General features: G+C 31.8%; 2 protein-coding genes across 2 annotated transcripts in view; one reads left to right on the top strand and one right to left on the bottom strand.

The window, feature by feature from the left end:
* Positions 1-19926, bottom strand: part of LOC100160366 (TWiK family of potassium channels protein 7-like) — a 119660-nt gene that overhangs the window by 53464 nt on the left and 46270 nt on the right. The gene's annotated exons all lie outside the window — the stretch shown is intronic.
* On the top strand, positions 7995-19880 carry LOC115033766. Its single transcript, XM_029487607.1, has 3 exons — positions 7995-8512; positions 13205-13407; positions 15044-19880. Exons 1-3 carry the CDS (start codon positions 8299-8301, stop codon positions 15248-15250), a joined length of 624 nt encoding a protein of 207 aa, XP_029343467.1. The 5' UTR covers positions 7995-8298; the 3' UTR covers positions 15251-19880.

The raw sequence follows: 19926 nt of genomic DNA, 5'->3' as shown, positions 1-19926 counted from the left end.
CGGTGTGTTTCGTATTTTACTGCAAAAATATGTTCAGCGATGATTGTGTTCGGCGTATTGTTTGATTACAACACTATATTGTCATTATATAATATTATCCTTTACGTATACCTAACCTATTTCAAAAATACTTTTAATAGACATACTTAGTATTTACCAACATATTTATTGACATAATAGGTACGTTAGGTTAGGTTAGGTTAGCATAAGCAGTATACTCAAGTACCTATAAGTAAACAATACAATCATAAGTTTATAATCACATAAGTCCTAAAGTTAGATACATATTCATATTTAATATTTATGGAAAAAAATCTAACCGTATGTTAAATTTAATTCACAGCAAGACACAGCTGGTGATCAGAGTGGTGAATCAAAATAAACCCAGATAACCCTGTATATATTAATATATATTTCCGTTCACGTTAAATAGATCCGACCCTACATCCTTAATACAATCCCAACCTCTTCGTAAAGCAAATATTACCTTCGATTAAAAGCTGACTTAGGATCCACGACTTAAATTGAAAAGAAAAGCGCTCAAAAGCCAATTACATTTACCACGTCCAAAACCAATACTCACAATCCACACAAAACTCATTATGTACAAATCTCTTAAAGCTTATATGAGGCGATGCTATTCGAATTCAAGGTTGTACAAAGCTTTCTCAAAAACTATAAGGACGTTTTCATTTTAAATTCTCTTTACAGAGTTTAATATTATAATAATAATATATTAACTATTAAGTACGGCTTGTACCAAGTATGATTTATAATTTGTGTATGAAGCTTTTTAGAAGTTAGTATTCCTGAAGGGTTACTTAAATACATTTCCCCTATTAGGAAAATCTATTGGCATAAAAGTGGCCGACTGCTACGGGTTAGCAATAACTACCAACACGACGTCACTTGATTTAATTTAATTACGATAACTTAGCTCGACATAATGCAGACGGAACGTATAATAGTAATAAAATATATTGCTATATATTAAATACGAGATAATGCAAGCGATTCGGCGTATAATAGTGTTGGCTGTTGAAAATGCCTATTATTCATAAATCATAACAATATCATCATTAAGTAATAATATTAAGTTATTATTTTCTAATAAATTAATTTCTCCGCGTCTTTCGACATAGGTATTCGCCGTTATAATTTTACGCCATTTTTACCGGATGATACGCGCATAAGCACTACAATACAACTTACTACACAGCACGGCTGATAAATGAATATTAAACCCAACCGCACATTTTCCCCGTCGTCCGGAAATATTAACCGGAGTGTTAGCACGGGGCGCGGTTAGCGAGTGGTAATCGGTTACCGGCCCGGACGCGCACAAAAGCCACCACCTCGTCGGGGGTGGGGCGGCGTCCGGTGGGGGCTAAGTACGGTGACGCGTATATTACTGCAGCCGGTAATGGTGGCAAATGTAAAAACTGTGTTTGCGTCGCGGCCCAAGAAGGTTTTGCCGCCACGGGTTAATGTCGAATCGATACGGCGCGCCGGCGTCGGTGTCGTGTGTGCCACGGCGGTGTGTTGGACGGCATAAGCCCTACACGTACTCACTAAGCTGTCACAATACATATTATTATTATTATTATTATTATTATTATATTATTAAAATAAAATTATAATGGTACCGCCCGTGCGGACGGAATACGACTTGAACGGCCACATGACGATTTTCGGGTCCAGCCGATCCGGTGCGATAGGTGAATAATAACGTCATTAATAATTATTTTTCTCGAGACTCCCTGCACGGCCACTTCGTCCGGTTTCCGGAAAATACCCCGTTTCCGACCCACTCGGTCGCGTTTGAATACTACCTTATCTACCTATAAATATTTTGTAAAACATGCCAGTAATCTTCGTGTTCGTGTGGTCGTTCGGCTAAAATTATTTTTTTATGGCGATGTTCTGAGTGCACAGCGTTTTTGATTTTTGTTTTTTTATAGCGGGGTACGTCCGTAACATTATTGAAGTGCACAGTTTGATCCTCAGACAAGGACTTTTAAAAAACAGAACTGACGTTCGACAATAATTATGGTATTATTTATGAATATACAATTTATTATAGAATTAATTTTTACAATGGTGGCTGTGGAAATGGTTCGGAAACTGCATATTATTTTAAGGGGCCTCGGCGCTTCGCTATGGTCATTATTTAAGGGGCAACATTTAGGCAATTAATAATCTTGTCATAGCCGCCCGAGATGTATAATAATATGTTAGCTATAAATGATTATTAGTGTAAGTGAAATTAAATGCGGGTATCTTCTCTCTTACGCGCATGCACATGTCAATAACTCGATAACCATATTATTATAAACTTCACTACACGAATTCAACAAAAACATACATTTGTTTTGACAAAATTAAAGTTAGTTAAATATTAAAATCATCCGTTTTTAATATTAATATTTTTAAGTTTTCAATTACAGTTCACAATAATATAAAATTTAGTTTTTACAAAGTGCTTCGAAGGATCTATAGACAATTTTCTGGTGAGTTCAAATTTTTTTTCAGAATCAAAATCGGACAACGTTAACTAACTTTAATTTTGTCAATACTTTAGGTCTTTTCAGCTAAAATTGACGACAGTGCGAGGCCCCTTAATTTCGATAATATGAGAGCACAACTATGACTCATTTATAGGTCACTACGTTAGTAGTGAACTAATGCACAAAGTATAGTGTCATAAATTAACGAGGGGAATCATAATAGATAAGTTACACGTTTTTTAATTTTCAAAAAATGTTAAGTTAAATTATAGATAAGTACTAAACAAAAAAAAACTATAATACATTATTACTCTCACCCAAACTTAAAATGTGTAAACCAAAATAGTAAAATAAATAATAAAAATCCTCTCGTGGTCCACCCTGGATAATATATTCACACTACGTCAAAATTATGATATTTTTTTGCTTGCTTTCAGGTTATAACTTATTCCGGACACACTCGGATATTAAGTAAGGTTCATTTCGGGACCAATCGGGAAATTCACTTTTTTTTATAATTTTATTCCGTACACAAATCGAGTCGAATCTGAGGATGATGGTCATTTATTTTTGTCAGTTTCGATTCTACATGCGAGTATTACAACTACTGCTCGACATGTTTTTTTCGTAATTTCTTTTCTATTTCTTTTTGACACAAGGACATCAAATTCTAATCGGTGTACGATGGCCAGGCGCGGCCAGGCGAACCGATGCGACCCGTCCCTAAAATTGATCGCACTGAAATGGACACCGACTCAGCGCTGTCAAAACGAATTGAGTCAGACGCCATATTATTATTATTATAAAGAGGACCGAAGGAATGAGTCCGGGGAAATATAATCTCCGAAGACAATCGGAAACGTGTGTACAGTAATAAATAATGACAACACGCAGCCCCGTACGGCTCAGACGCACATATACAATAGTGTATAATATATTATATCATATAGGTAGTATTATTGGTCCGATGGGAATAATAATATCATAACATTATAATATGGTGTGAATGGCGGCGAATGAGGGTGGGGGTGAGGGTGATGATATATATGGTTCCTCGGGTTGTATATACGATTGTATAGGAATTCGCAGAGAAACAACGCGTATTGCGTATAACGGCACCTAATCAACTTGTACACAATGTACTTACAGTCTTATATGTGTCAAAAAACGCAATGTAAGTATTTAAGTAGTTTATAAATACACAACGGTACATATAACGTGCGTAATGTGCCAGAATTTGATGAGAAACAAAAATATTAACAATATTCGTATTGCTGTTAAATATACTATATGAAATAAATAATTAAACAATGCCGGTTGGTTCGTGTTTGGATAGGCACCTACGTACACTTCACGACCAGCGATAAATTAATTGAGACATAAACTTACCTACTGTGCAGTTAAAAAATAAAAACTAAAATGCTTTACTTTTCAATAATTTACATAATATTAATTAATTTTGTATTCACTTTTAAAACCTATGAGAAGTATAAGGAATCCCTTATAATAAGTTTTAAAGATTTTTCAGTTAGTTCGTTAAATTATACGTCAAGTTAAATTCGTGTAGGTATTGTAGGTATAATTAATACAGCAGTAGGTCATTTAGTACATCATTGGCTGACACGCACAAAGTCTTAAGTCCCAGTTGAATTTCCTATGTTTGTTTGTATCGTTTCGCACATCTGTTAACGCGACCGGATTACGTGGTCCCTTTAATGTCACATTAAGCAACTTCTACTGTATAGTTAAAGCTAATTAATTAATGGTTCGTCTAATCACGCTGAATACAATGATTTTAAATACCTATTAAACAAATTCATGTCCATTCATTTGGTAATTTAGACACAAGCTTTTGTCTTAAGTGAGGGACTAAATAAACTAGTAAACACTGCCGTGAATCCCGTACCACTAACGCTAGAGAGCAAAAATAAGGAATATTAAGAGCATTTTTAACAAAATATTTAGTTATCATTTGAATATTATCTATGACTGCGACCCAGACGGTAATCATATTAATCGATGATGCAATTTATTTTTAACTGAGTTAAGTTCATATTATAATATCTCTATATTAACATTAAACTTTTATTTGCATTGAATAATATTTTCTACTAACTATGAACTTCTAACTTATCGTTCATAGTGATGATTTAGCTAATTACCTAACTCAAGTTAAATTTTTCACTAACCATTCTAACTATATAATATGTACACAACATTTTATTTTTACGAATATAACAATATAGTTGGCCACTGCACATTTAGCATATTACATCATCGTATAATAAAACGGTAGCGTTCGAAAACTGTAATTGGCTAGGTAATCAAATAAAAAACCATCACATGGCGTAACCTTGGTATTGTGATTTTTTTTTTGACAGTTTTTTTTACATAAAATAGTTGTTTTTTGTACCTACGTCGATAAATAAGTTTTTACTTCTTTCATTTGTTTTCCACTGATGCCCGTTAAACATGAAGGTAAACATAATCAGTGTTTGTTTTTTAGTCATACAACATTTGTTTGGAACTTTCTATCATTATTATTATTAATATTTATTTTAGAAAAAATCCAATTCAGAAACATCTGATAAACGACAACGAGACATTGATCAAAGTTCTGTGTTAGATACTATTTTAAATGGTGACGTTTTTTTACATTTAACATATTTTAATGAATGACTCGATGACTGTTATTTTGATTATGTTCAGATATCAAAGAGAGTGTTGCAAATTCGTCGAGAGGCGTGCCAGAAATGAAAGCGTACGTTACAACTTTGAATAAATACAAAAAACAAATGTCAGGTGAAAATCTTATGTTATTAAACTGCACATGGTTGATGGAAATTGTTTAATATATATATATATGTGTCTATCATTAAAATAGTTATGATTGAAAACATTATTGGAACCGTGAACTCTTCGCAAGAAGAAATACGGACGGACGTACTTGTCTGGAAAAAAACATCGGGTAGGTTTCGTAAATGGACGAAAAATTTAATAATTATAAGCACGTGTATTGAGTAAAACATCAGTATGAAATATAACCATATTTCAATTTGTGTTCATTGTAAGAATCAAGTATAATACAATTATAATAATTTTGACATTATTTTACTGAACACACGTACCAATCAATTTTAAAATTAAAATTTCTCGTTATAGCAGAGTAACATCTAAAATTTAATATTTGTTTATTAAATGTTAATAGTACTTATGTTCCAAGTTTTCTGATATTTAAATTTTAACTAAATTATTGAATTAAAATTTTTTAAAGTCATGTTAAAAATTATTAAGTTATATTGACAAGAAAAAAATTGGAATATTCAATCTGTTTTTTTTAAAATAACAATGTTTATAACTCGGAAACCCATCTCTAGTCCCGCCGTTTTATTTGTTCACATTCTCAGTCAGTGCTCATAATTAGTTAATATTTTCGTTTTCAAAATAATAAAAGGGAAACCATCAAAATTGGAATATGGAGTTCCACTTATTGTTGAACCTCTAACAATGCATGACGTTGGTCATATTGTTAATGATGCGTTTCGAGATTATTTGGGTCGTGAACTTCCTGGGAACAAGGGAAAACTATTTAACTCATGGGTAAGTATGTGCGTGAAATGAATATAATATACATACATAATATACTGGTAATAGTATATATAAATGCATTTTAGTTAAATAATAATATTACTGACAGTAATTTATTGTGATATAATACTAAGCGAATTGAAAATATGACCACTTAGAAAAAAGTTATAATTGGCTGAACAGTTAAACGGCATGATAAATGTATTGTAGGAGCTCAAAGAGCATCTGTCGTTGATTGAAGACATCCGGTGTGCGGAAAAAGACGTGATGGAAGTGCAAGAGCGTCTTTTAAGGGTTGACGACAAAGGTGATTGGATCGAACTGAAGCCAAGAAACGTTGAAAATTACTCGCTTCTGTGTCCACGGATGTTCGTATTCAATGCGAACGGAAAAAAAGGAGGTTTGTACTGGCGTTTTTTATTTTTACAATGTCTTTTGTTATTAGGCTAAAGCATGTGCATTTTAAATTAGGTGCTTCAAATGGCGATATTGTTGTTAAGAAAAAAGTGTACGGTATACATGGTGAAATGAGGCGACTCAGGCTGGGTCTAAATAAAGAACGACTTATGTTAGTGAACTAAGGAGACATGTGTAGGTATAATCCAAAAGATTAACATGATGTCTTATTTAGGTTAAACTTACAACATTGTCAACCCAAAATTGCACGAAAATTACCTATTTTGAATAAAACCACGAAGAGTGACTTGGTCGTAAATACCAATATTGTAAAGTTTGATCGTTTCATACCAGGTGGCATTTACAAGGTAAGCACATTGATATAATTTTGTACCAACGCATTAAAGGTATTCATTTTTAGGTAAAATATAAATCGTGAATTTGTATAGAGAAACTCTAAAATAAAAAAATAAACATTTTAATTAACGAAATGTACAAAAAATTATTACCGTAATATTGCAAATTGCAATAGTAACAATTATTAATAAGTTGTAAAAAAGTTACTTGGATAAGTAGTTTGAGGTTATGATGTAATGGATGTGTTTGAATGCGATTTTAATAGTATAACACTTTTAACTGAAAGTCACAAAATAAACAAAATGTGAATTAGCATTAAAAAAGAGGCTTATACAAACATTTTTTGTGGTTCAGTTTCGAATGTATAATTTAAGAATATTTCTTAGACATATACAAAAGCCATTTTCATTTGAATTATATAACATTATTTGAGCATGAATAACTTATTTAAGTTTTTGGTTAGCGGTAGAAGTTATAAAGTATCAATTTAAGGAGTAATATTAATGAAAAAACTTGACTTAAATGGTATAAATATAAAAAAGCTGCCGGTCTGTGGAACTTCAGTTTCAGGATTACCACTTAGGTACCAAGTTATATTCAAATAATAAATGTGAAATGTAGAAATGTAGATGAACTTTTAGTACAGTACTTTAATAGTTTTTAACTGAATCAGCATATTATTACACTGAAATTATAAATTCTTCTTGATTTAATTACGTAATATTTTTAAAACAAATTTGAGGAGTGGTTAACTCATAATATCTTTTATATAAAATGCATTATTACGCGAGATTAATAACAATAAGACTAATACAATAAATCTATATAATCTATATTATCATTGAATAATAATACCCCATATATTAAATATTAAAGTACTTAAGTACTATAAGTATGTGCCTATTCCAAATTTAAATGAACACTTATTTATTTGACATATTGTATTAACAACTAGGTAGGTACTAGTCATCTAGATAATAATACTTAAGCTATGACGTCGTAGTCGCTTAATATGTTGTCTCTGAAATTCCAATTTTGTACCTATTGTTAGCTTAAATATTTAAGTGAATTTGACCTACTATCAAACTTAAATGTAAGAGCATTATCTGTGTTCTCTCCTTGGTTTTTTTACGGTATTTTAATTTTTAAGTGAATTATGACCATTTTAAAATATTAATATTTTACATACCCACATAACTCACTTAAAAATTTAAACGTCATACTTATAAAAAAACCGACGAAAAAACACAACAGATAATGCTCTTACATTTAAGACTTAAGTTAATGACACAAAATTGAACTGCTGGAAGTGCATTTTGAAACCTGTATTAATCGTTTGGAAGATGGAGACAATTTTGTCAATACATATTGTGTTGGTATGAAGTCCTCTTAATTGTAAAAATAATGTTTTTTTCAGAAAATAGTTATCATTACAAATTCAGGAAAAAAAATGATACCATTCAAACTGTTAACAAGCAACTTATGGTTTCACTACGATTACAACCCTAGATGTCCGCTTGCACCGGGTATGAACGCCAAACTTACTATAACATTTAAATGTACGTCGATGGAAGATAAATACGAACTGATATCATTAATGACGGCAGAGAATAAAAAAACTAACATTCTCGTCGGAGCGGTAAACGCGTCACCAATACTTCACTGTGAGTATAATATTATCCTGAAAACCACGCATTTCCTACGACGATATTTTGTTTTTTTTTATTGCCACTGCTGCAGTGCTCTTATTTTAATATTGCAAAATAACTTGTGAATTTTAACATTATTATGCCCGAGGAAAAATAAATCACCGCGCTATCGCAAAGCGCGCACACACACATAAAACCAAAAAATAAATAAATGTTTTTACTTAGCAACAAATAACGATAACTCCGAATCTGCGAATATATATTATTGTCTTATAGCCTTAATATTATAATGTTTTATTTAAGTGCTGTTTTATTGCTTTTTTTCTGTACAATTAAAAAAATAGAATTTTCTCGTGATGTTTATAATAATATATTATTACGGTAAATGACGAGAAATAACTATTTACGTAATTTACCGGTAAATGTCGTAAACATTCATTTTTAATTCACATGAGAAGGTTCTTAGTAGGAATTACCCGGGAAATTTAAGATCAGCAATATTTTACAAATGGTTAAGAACCATTGATGTATCTATTTGTATTTACTATTTATTTTCCCATTTTATAGACAAATGACATTTCAGATTACAAAAAGTACCTGAAGAAGAATATTTCAACAAATTACTTGTATCTTAGGTAGATAGGTACTATTTGTCTTGCACGAAAACATATTTACATGGGTAGGTACATAAGATAAAAACGTGCCACGTTAGCCATTTGATACGCAAAGTATAAAAACTTTAGAGCCTGTATTATAATAATTCATTAACCATATGAATCTAAATAAGTTTTCACTTAAGACATCTAGTGAAAGTCTCATGATGGGCACTTCTACTCTATGACACTGCACGTTTGCAGATAAATGTGCAAACTTCAAAGTCGTGAAGACGTCCTAAACCGTTTATTGTTAAAACCAGGGATCGAAACCGGTTTAACCGGTTTTCCAAAAAACCGGTTAAAACCGCGGTTTTCTCATTTCTGAACACCGGAACTGGAACCGGAACCAAAAGCTTTGAAACACCGGTTAAAAAACCGTAACCGAAACCTAAGACCATAAAAAACCGTTTTCAAAACCCAAACCGAAACCATAGAATTGAAAAACCTCCCTTGTACTGTTCTTGAAAAACGGGTTAAAATTTAAAACTAATGTCGGTTTCTTTGAATTCCATAAAGTTAATTATATTATTTGTAATTCTACTATTTTTATACGAAGAAATTATTATGTTTGGATTTATTGATAAAAATCCCGATGCAGTTACTGAGTATTACGAAATATTAATATAATATATATTATTACTAAACTTATGATTGAAAATTGAAAATACTAATAATATAGTGTGATGTTATTGTAATATACAATTAAATATTAATGTAATCGAATAATGATCTCAACCATAATATGGCAACATAATATTATGTCGAATGCAAAAGTAGGCACGAGGCATTAGGTACAAAATATTCAAGTTAATAACACGAAATTAGTTCTGCTGAACGTTTATTTGTTATATCGTATATTGTACACTAATTATACAAAGTAGCCATATTTCAGGGCTTTAGATTCGGCCCTTATAATAGTTAATAGATAATAAAAATCGAAGCTACAGTAATTAGACAGGAAAATAAAATGGACATTTTTAAAAACCGTTCCAAAAACCAAAACCGAAAATTTTCTAAAACCGTTCTTTAAACCGATAAAATATTTGAAAAACCTTTTTTAAAACCGAAACCAAAACCAAAAAATTTAAAAAACCGGTCTTAAAACCTAAACCAAAACCAGAAAATTTAGAAAACCGTTCTCAAGAACTAAAACCCTAACCGTTAAAATTTGAAACGGTTTCGATCCCTGGTTAAAACACATAAAAAATATTTTCGATATAGTCGTCGGTAGATTACGAACTTTTATACATTTCGTCATTTACCATAACATAATAATATGCGTTAAACGAGTATTGCGTATATCGGAATTCGTAACATGTCAACCTTCCCCAACCTCCCCCACGCTCACTCCAAAACGGGTTTCGCGGACCGCTAGACTATTCACTTATAAGTTATCGGTTAATAATAATATCGTCATGATATTATTCGAATATTTGACCGTTTTTCATTTGCGCTCGGACCGCGGTTTTCGTACCGCATCGCTTTGAAACCATATTCTGTAATAATTTCTCCCGGGTTTCAACGATGATAATATACACCATAGGCGCAGGTAGGTCAAACCGTTCACGCACACACGACCGCGTTTAACCACGATTTGGGTAACTCGGCGAGAATTCGCGTTTCAAGCGCGTTCTGGCCGACAAACTGTTTGGCCAGCACTGGGGGTGGTGTAGGTGACGGAAACTTACGCGCGGGAGATCGCAACCGCAGGTCGAACATACCGTTTTGGACTTGACGCGGTCCCACGGCGATCGCCGAGACGGAATTGTTATAAATAGTCGTCGATATGCCTATAGTCTATACTTCACTATACCTATATACTACGTCTACGGTAGTGAACACTATTAGACAACAGAAACTACCCCCACGCCGACCCACCGCCTTATCTTACCCCACTCGTAGGCGCCGTGCACGTTAACAGCGGCAGTTTGTCAATATATTTCCGTTAGGTACACAAGCCATAAGTATTCGGACTAGTAATTTCGGACAGCTTCCTATATAATAGTTATTTATAATATATAAGACCCGGGTGCTAAATACCGACAAGGCCACAAACAAACAGCTTGTCCGTGTGTACAATATTGTTAGATGGAAATTATAATTAAATTAGAACACCGTACCTATATCATATATATCAGGTCTGGGCAACTCAAAGTAACTAGCGGACCACTTTTAAGTACTTTAAAATCTAGCGGGCCGCAGTGCATAGGAGAAAGCAAAAAAAAAAAAGTCCTTCAAATTTACTAACATTTATTTTTTACGCTTCTTAGCGGATATTTTTAAAATAATTACTACAAAACACGAAAACGTGTTAATAAAATTATATGAAGTAATTTGAAAATGTACCACGGGCCAGATAAAAAAGGTACGCGGCCCGCATGCGTATATATATTATATATTATATATATATTATAATACTGTCATTGGATGAAACCCACTTATGTATCCCCAACCCTTCCCCACACATTGGAAACATTGTTGGTGCCACGCCTAATTATAAAAATCATGCAAATTACAAAAGTTGCACGCAAATATTTTCCAGAGAAAAAAAATTTTAATTCCAATGGGGATGGGGGGACTAGGGACGACACGTACGTGATAAATTTGTAAGAATCAGAACGTGGTAATATACTGCACTATAGAAATAGTCTATGGATAATAATATTATAGTAAATTGTACTCTATAGTGTGACTTTCGGGCGACACGCTTTTGAAATTATTTAATATAATACAACAATCAAACAGTAGTTGTTACATAATTAGGACGAATGAAACTAATTGCATTTTACGTATTCCACTCAACGGCATGTGCCTATAATATTATGTACTTAATATTTCCTAAAAGCTGCAAACGAAAAAAAACAATACCCTGCATCCCTGCTTGAAAATCACCATATTTTTCGTTATTACTAATAAACGTCATTATATATTATTTTTCAAATTAATAGGTATCTGTTAATAACTAGTGGTATTCCACGTTAGGTTAGCTGAGGAATAAATACAACTGATATGGGTGGATACTAATAAGTAACTTTTTTGCCTTTCGTGAACCAATAACAAGCGGAAATAAACGAATAAGTGGTTATGATTTTAATATTTTTTCCCAAATAAAATGTGAGTAAAATTTGGTGCTAATTGATCGAAATCCGTAGATTTATATATTATGTATCATTTAGATACAAACTGACTAAAAATAAAATGTTTTGTCTTGGCTTTGCTATCTATTATAATTTTTCTATATCACGTGTTCATTTTGCTTCAATTTAAATATTCTCAATTGTTTTTTGCCAAAATCAGTCGAGTATATAGCCATACACTTTTCCTCCAATACCTATAAACTGTTACTCAATTTTACATTTATATAGAATAGCATTATTAGCCTAAATGAAAAAATATAATACAATACATAAAATCATATTCGATTAATATAACTATTTTATAATATGCATCCATTGCGACAACCGTAGAAATAAACAAATAACATAATTGATTTTCGTAAGCTAAAACAAAACTCATATGTGAGCATAATATAGTGACCTACATGCGGGTTCAAATACAAACCGTTCATGAATTTTAAGGAATAATATTGATGTGGGTAACTTTTATTGAAAACTGTGTTATAGTTTTTGAGTCTATAGATTAAAAAAGAAAGAAACATTTATTTGTATATGTATACCTATTGATAACACGTGAACAAAACCAAAACAACATTTAAATAAAAATTTGTGCGTTTCTGTGTGTAATGAGCACTATTAAGAGGACTTAAAACTTTTAAAGACTTAATTCCGCAGGCATACTGAGTTTTATATAAACTATTCTGAAAACTGGTGTGTTTTCATTAGAAATTTTTCTACATTTGTAATCAGCATGTAAACAATATATTAATAACTATTTTTAATAATTGTGTAATGTGTATGAACCTATAATTTTTTTTTTTTTAAATAATTTCCATAGATAAAATTATCATTATCGCATTATATCATTCACAATTATTACATAATACAATAAAAAGTGTAATTAAACCACTATAACACAACTAGCTTGTTTCTAGATACTCTAGAGTGCTATGATGACATGAAAACCACAGACTGTAAAAAACTATCTCTTCTAAAACCATCAAGTGTCTGCTTCTTCGAGTGCAATGCTTGTCTAGTGGGTGCTCGTAAGACTACGATCATCAAGATAAAAAACGTTGGACGATCATCAAAATTTATTTTAGTTCCCGAAGACGTATGGTATACAAAATCAGTTGAAGTGAGTACAATATTTAGCCAGGGTATGAAAAAGTGAAGCCTTTAATTTTAAAAGTGGACTCTACAAATCATATTGCGAATAATTATTAGACAAATACCTATGCATAACTTTAAATACCCCAACAACGATGTAAATGAGATTATATTATAAATAGGTAGGTACATATTATATAAATACATTAATTTAATTTAAATTTATCAATTAAATATTAAAATGTGGTATTATCAAATAAATATTATTATGAAAAAGGCGTAGGTTAGGGGAGGTTAGGTTAGGTTTATTGTATTCTTGATATTTGGTACATACCTATATTTTTTTTTGTAACAGATCGGCACTGCTAATATACCAGCTTTAAAATATAAAAAGTTGATTGTGCTAAAATAATAAAAGAAATTGCTTTTGCTCCTTAAAACGGTTTTATATTACATTCGGTATTGGAATTGCATTATTTAGTTTAAAAAAAGTAAATAGTTTAGTGTTACATGATAAGCTGTAAGAGTAATTGGCTGTATAAGTGAAGAAGTCCAAAGAAACAAGTAAAACTATTTATCAAAATACTCCTTATATTTAAATACTGAATAATTAATGTGGTAGTAAATACGTTTGACGCATAGTCAAATATAATATACACTTAGTCGAATATCGTCTTTGCTTTTACGAAGTTCAGCCGTGATGTATACAAAATTATTCACTCAACTAATGGGATTTATTTATCCGCCAAATTTAAATAAGGAACATTAGAAAGTCATACTGCATTAAAAAAAAAATAAGCAATTTAAATCACTCAATTAACTTGAGTTTATAATGTAACGTAGCCACATAAATTCAATTCACAGTATACAAATATAAATTAAACATTAAAACGGCTGATATGGATCAATATTATATGAAATAAATCACACTCAAAAATTGTAATAGGAAGTTATATGATTACAATAATAAATTAATGTACCGTCACAACAGCATTTAATGGATTGGATTTTCAACTACATACCTAGTATATATAATATGGATAAAAAGGGTGGCTAACGATAATAGCTCGAGGGTAAGAGGGCAAAAGAGAAATGTTAAATATAATATAATTATTATAGATTTGTTTAGTTTTCAGTAAAGTACATATTTCATGTATATAAAACTATGTTGAACGTTAGTGTCAAACTGTTCAATCTGAACACATAAAAACATGACTAAAAAATATGTTAGGTATATTATAAACATCAATAATCATGTATTTAAATATGAAATTTTCAAAAACCTGAGTGAAAAAAATCATAATAAAATTATTTGAAATTGCGTTTTCGTGAATGTTTATTTTGTCTGATGGGTATGATATCACAAGGATCATAATTACTAATATTTTATTTTATTTAACTTATATAAAATATTGTTTTTTATGAAGTAGATCAAGGATGTGTTTCACCCCTGGGGGTAATATTTTCTTAATTATTTTGGACGTAAATTGTATACTTCAATGTAAGTATTTATGGTTCATCAGTGACAGACTGCTAATTATAATCCCCAAGTTTTAAAATTCTTAAATCCAGCCCCGTATTTTTATATATCTATAAACAATTTATGTATTATCAAATGTCTCTATACGTATGTTATATTATATAATGTAATATGTATGTTTTAGGACGTTGAATGGAAGCGAACAATGATTTTAGGTGCATTTACAATCACACCGTCAATATTCGAGATTGATTTTGAACAGACAATGGAACTCACTGCTGTATTCGAGCCACGTTTGTCATCATTTTACGTATGTCTCTACTTTATTTTAATTTTAAAGTTTGAACTTTCAAAATTTCAGAGAAACTTTAACGATTTAAATAATAATTAATAATACTAATAACATTAATATAATAATAACTACTCATACAACTGCTTATTCACTTGTGGAACAAATATAAACGTGGAACAATGCGAAACATTTTGTCAATATCTAACAAAACTACTAGGTCCATATATTGTAAATAGCTTAATAAAAATTTTAGTCAGGTGGGGAGTGTGCTGTGCGACGTTTGATTTATATAACTTATATATAATATTATTATCTGAAATAATGTGTTTGTCAAAGAGTCGTCAGCGCTGCACTTAAAAAAATATATAATACAGTCCATTTCAAGGAATCAAATCGGAGCGTATTTTATATATGTATTCCTGTTTGGTCCATGAGCAGTAATCCGATTAACCTTTTTAAAATTATTAGTAAGACAAACGAGGTATTTTTGTTAAAATAAAAAATAAATGATAAAGTTTGAATTCCAGTAGTCTTACAGCTCCGAAATGTCCAAACCTTGTAGGCGCTATTATAAATTTATATATGTTTGTCTTAAACGAACTTACTAACAAAGATATAAAATAAAAAAACCTTCTAAATAAACATACAATTTAAGAAGGCGCTACACCCACATGCATTGTCTCTCTCTGACAAACGCATAACATAGGTAGCAAATTGTACGTTCTGAATAATCTGTTTAACTCTGTTATGACTAATATTGGATCGAATTGACCAATTATAAAATATAGAAGTAAGAATGTTATCTAGTGAACATCGTAGGTTTTTTTAGACTTTAATTTTAAAGCAAGTTATGAGTATTTTAAAATAAACAATTTACAGTTTTAAAGTAGAGTTAAATGGATTATCCAGAACGTACAATATTTGCCATGTTAGGCATTTGTAAGACGGAGACAGCGCATGCGTAGCGTCTTCTTAACATTAATTTACTTCCAATCAGAAACAAGTAATTACTGTTTTCATAAAATAAGACCTATCTAAAATATATAATGATAATTATTTATATAAAAAAAAAGATAACCATCAGAATCTTAATAAGTAAGGTATTCATATTGAAAATATGTCACAATTAAAATATATTATAAACTAAGAACTTTTAAAATAAAAACAATCGTTTGTTTCAAATCTCGTATTTTTTGCGATGGTTAAATCGATTTTGTAGTTAATTATAGTGGCCTGAAAAAAGTTAAGATTTTTTCTGAATAGTATTTAATAATATTCGCTTGACAAAATACACAAATATAATTTGAAATTAATAGATTTAATGTTTAACATAAAAAGCTATAAAAAAAAAAACTTTATGAATCTAAGATTTAGTAAAAATACCTTACACTGTGTAAACAATAAAACACTAACAATTAAACAAACGGTTTTTTTTTTTTTCAGGAAATTAAATGTTTCCATAGATAACATGGTCGTGCTTAATTAGTTTTTAGAGTCATAAATCTTAAGTTCAGTCGGTAATTCAATTTAGTTGAAACATTTTACAGTGCGTACCTCTTGAGCTGAACTACAAGCATACAATTTATGATCAAATCCCATTTAATTTTACAATTATTTCAATACTATCGGTTTGAAAATTAGTATCATTATTACTTTTGATTATATATTTTAATATTCGAATTACGTCAGCCATTTTTAGTTAAGCACCGTGATCATTTGATAAGTATTTGGTTTTATTTTCAAATGTAATACTATATAGTGTTGACCTGTAATTTTCAAGCATTTATTTGAAATATTAGTACTTTGAAGTTCAGTATGTTCTCGATAAAATAACAATGAAAGCCCCATAAAAATCTTTTATTTGTCTAAATATAATAAGTTATTACTCGTTTTTCAATAACTCAAATTTTGTTTGTCCCCTTAGGCTTTCCACTTATGGGATTCGAAGGCGTATTGACTATTATAATATGCTTTTTCCTCAAAAGTTATGGTTAGAAACTTGTTAATATTACTATTATTATTACTATGACTCCTATTGGCTTTATAATATTATTCATCCCTTATTTCGTTTCTATTCAGATCAATGTCGTATGTTGTACGTGTCTATTTTATGAAATATATCCTCATTACATTAAAAATACACACATATTGTTTCGCCGGTCTTACATGTAGAAGCTATTTACATTTGGCACATGTTCAAACGCCATTGAGATGTTTCTATCTACTTTGACTTTGTTTACACGTCGAGTGCTTACATAATAATAGTCATATCCACATGCTTACCGCCTGTTCCGTTACATAACTTTTCCAAAGATGATCTTTCATCTCGAACCTGAGTTGACTGTATTGTTACATATGAATAATAAAAATAAAAGTTTTCTCGGTTATCCAGTCGAGATTAATCCCAAGTATTCGTTCTATATTTGTCTTTGCAAATGCTCGTATGGCAATAACGGTTCTATCCGTGTTCCCAGGTGTGCCGGGAAATTATTTGAAACTTTAAGACGTCTGATTTTTGTAATACGCTGTGGAATGGTCTATATTAAAGTCGGTCCTTTGCGTCCGTTAAGACATTAAGAACCTGCGTCGTTCTGTTTTAGTGTGAACCAAACCACTATAAAAGCAAAACCCCACACGCACACACACATACATTTAGACAAAGAATGATGGATACTGTACAAAGTTGTAAAACGTTTACCGCTTACGTTCGCCTCGAGTTATACTGAAACGTTTTGTCGTCGCACTCGGGTTCGAAGACACCTAATTCGCCCACGTGAATCCGTAGCAATAAATGTACATAATAATCTACACATTATATATAGAGACTGTAATAATAAAGTTATACCGATCGTTGGGAGGGATGTGTCACGTTCACCACGGCGTGGCGTGCCAATTGTCTCGGTCGAAGACGCGACGCGCCCTGCCCCGCGATGAACCGCGCATTCCCCCCCCCACACCATCGACCCTCTCAACCAAACAAAAATCGATAACCAACCAACGTATCCGACGTTGTGTTTTTTTGGGTTCGCAGTGTACCAGATTTATAATCGTGTCGGACAATTCGTGCGCGCAAGAAGTGAACGTGTTTGGCGATGGTCAGATGTTTGGCGCTCGGAGCGTACGACTCACGGTAAGAAGCAGGACGTGGCGGTGGGCAGGGACAACGAAACCGCTACAAAGCTACCTAACCATATACCGTCCACCGGCGTGTGTGTATGTATAATATTTTTACCTTTACTGCCGTATAGGGACTGGGTTTGCTGTGCACCGAGGCGAAGGCAGGAAGTTACGTGCTCGACATGGGAAAAATTGGCGAGGTCGTCCGGTACGTGTACGCGAAAAACACGAGGTACAGCCAAACGCGCTAACGGATAACCCCACGCGACCGGCACGACGACGGTCATTTAGCGATATGTATGTGTGTAGGTATGTGTGTGTGTGTGTGTGTGTGTGTGTGTGTGTGTGTGTGTGTGTGTGTGTGTGTGTGCTTGTGTTTTGCGTGTGTATATAATCGTCGTAAAATTTCGGATACTATGATACAATTATTATAATATTATGTTTTTCTAGAACCGATTCCCGTGTAGTCGCATGAGCTGGGGGGCATTAGGATCTAGTGGATGGATGCAGGTGTGTGTGTTTGTATTTGACTTGAGAAAATGGATGGAACGCACGTGATAAAGTTAAAACCTCGCACAGCGTGTATAGGTATACTGTGCACCCCGGTATACCACTCGCGTGTTCCCTGCAGGCGGACCACAGTAAATTTTAAAGCGATCGCTAATCGCAATTCCAAACAAGAATGTATAGTAATAACACGGCACATACGACACGAAAACCAAAACGGTTATAGGTACGCTGTATGCACACGTTATATAGGTATTGTTGTTATATTATAATGTCATGCAATGAGAAATATGTGTTGTTTGAAAGCGTGGTTTTAATCAATCCAACACAATCGCCGTTTAACAAACGTGTAAGCGACGTTTATTACGTCGGAAAACTACTTATATATTATATATTTATACACCCCTACACGTTTAAATTTTTAATGAAGAATCAATTTTTTTTTATTTTTATCCATCCCGTATATTGGTTTAATTTGTTACGTCATCCAAAGTTATGGCGGTACGACGAACAATATTTACTATAATAATCTAAGTTTGTACCTATATCCCCAACACCCGCAATTTAATGATATAAACTCAGAACCGCAGAACCTATACGAATAAAATTATATTACGTGTATAAATATGGATAAAATTAGGTGTGCAGTCTAACGTACAAATATGTGAACTCTGAATCGCTAATATTTGGTGTTGCTTTGTAATCCGAAGACACAAAAGCCAGCATTGAAAATACTATCTTCCGCGTATAAAATATCGGCATCGATTTTGAGCCACTTACAAAGTATATTTTTTTTTATTGTTCAAGATGAGAAAAAATTAAATCTTGTGGACTGTAGATGAATTGTACGTAGTAGAAATCAAAATGATGTTCTGTTTTTGACATGACGAAAAAAAATAACGGCTGTGATATATTTTAAAAGGGAAACTGAATAGATAAAATATAAATACAATGTCAAAACAAGACGAAGTTTTCCTGGTTTTTTCTACCACAGTCGTCGTCATAATATTATCTTAATCAACAAATTGCCATGTTTAATAATTGGAGAACCAATATGATGAAAAAAAAACATTATTATTACATTTTTCACCAAGATAAATATTATAATCCTTCATAGAATACACTAAAACTATAAAAATATTTTCTTATTG

The sequence above is a fragment of the Acyrthosiphon pisum genome, chromosome A1 (genome assembly GCF_005508785.2).
Source record: "Acyrthosiphon pisum isolate AL4f chromosome A1, pea_aphid_22Mar2018_4r6ur, whole genome shotgun sequence".
In the NCBI taxonomy this organism is placed as follows: Eukaryota; Metazoa; Arthropoda; class Insecta; order Hemiptera; family Aphididae; genus Acyrthosiphon; species Acyrthosiphon pisum.
This window is presented reverse-complemented; position numbering and strand designations above follow the sequence as displayed.

Excerpts from the sequence above, each read along its gene's own strand:
- LOC115033766 (XM_029487607.1), top strand. The coding sequence starts at position 8,299 with ATGATACCATTCAAACTGTTAACAAGCAACTTATGGTTTCACTACGAT. Across the intron at positions 8,513-13,204 it reads CGCGTCACCAATACTTCACT|ATACTCTAGAGTGCTATGAT; the intron begins GTGAGTATAATA and ends GCTTGTTTCTAG. Across the intron at positions 13,408-15,043 it reads GGTATACAAAATCAGTTGAA|GACGTTGAATGGAAGCGAAC; the intron begins GTGAGTACAATA and ends TGTATGTTTTAG.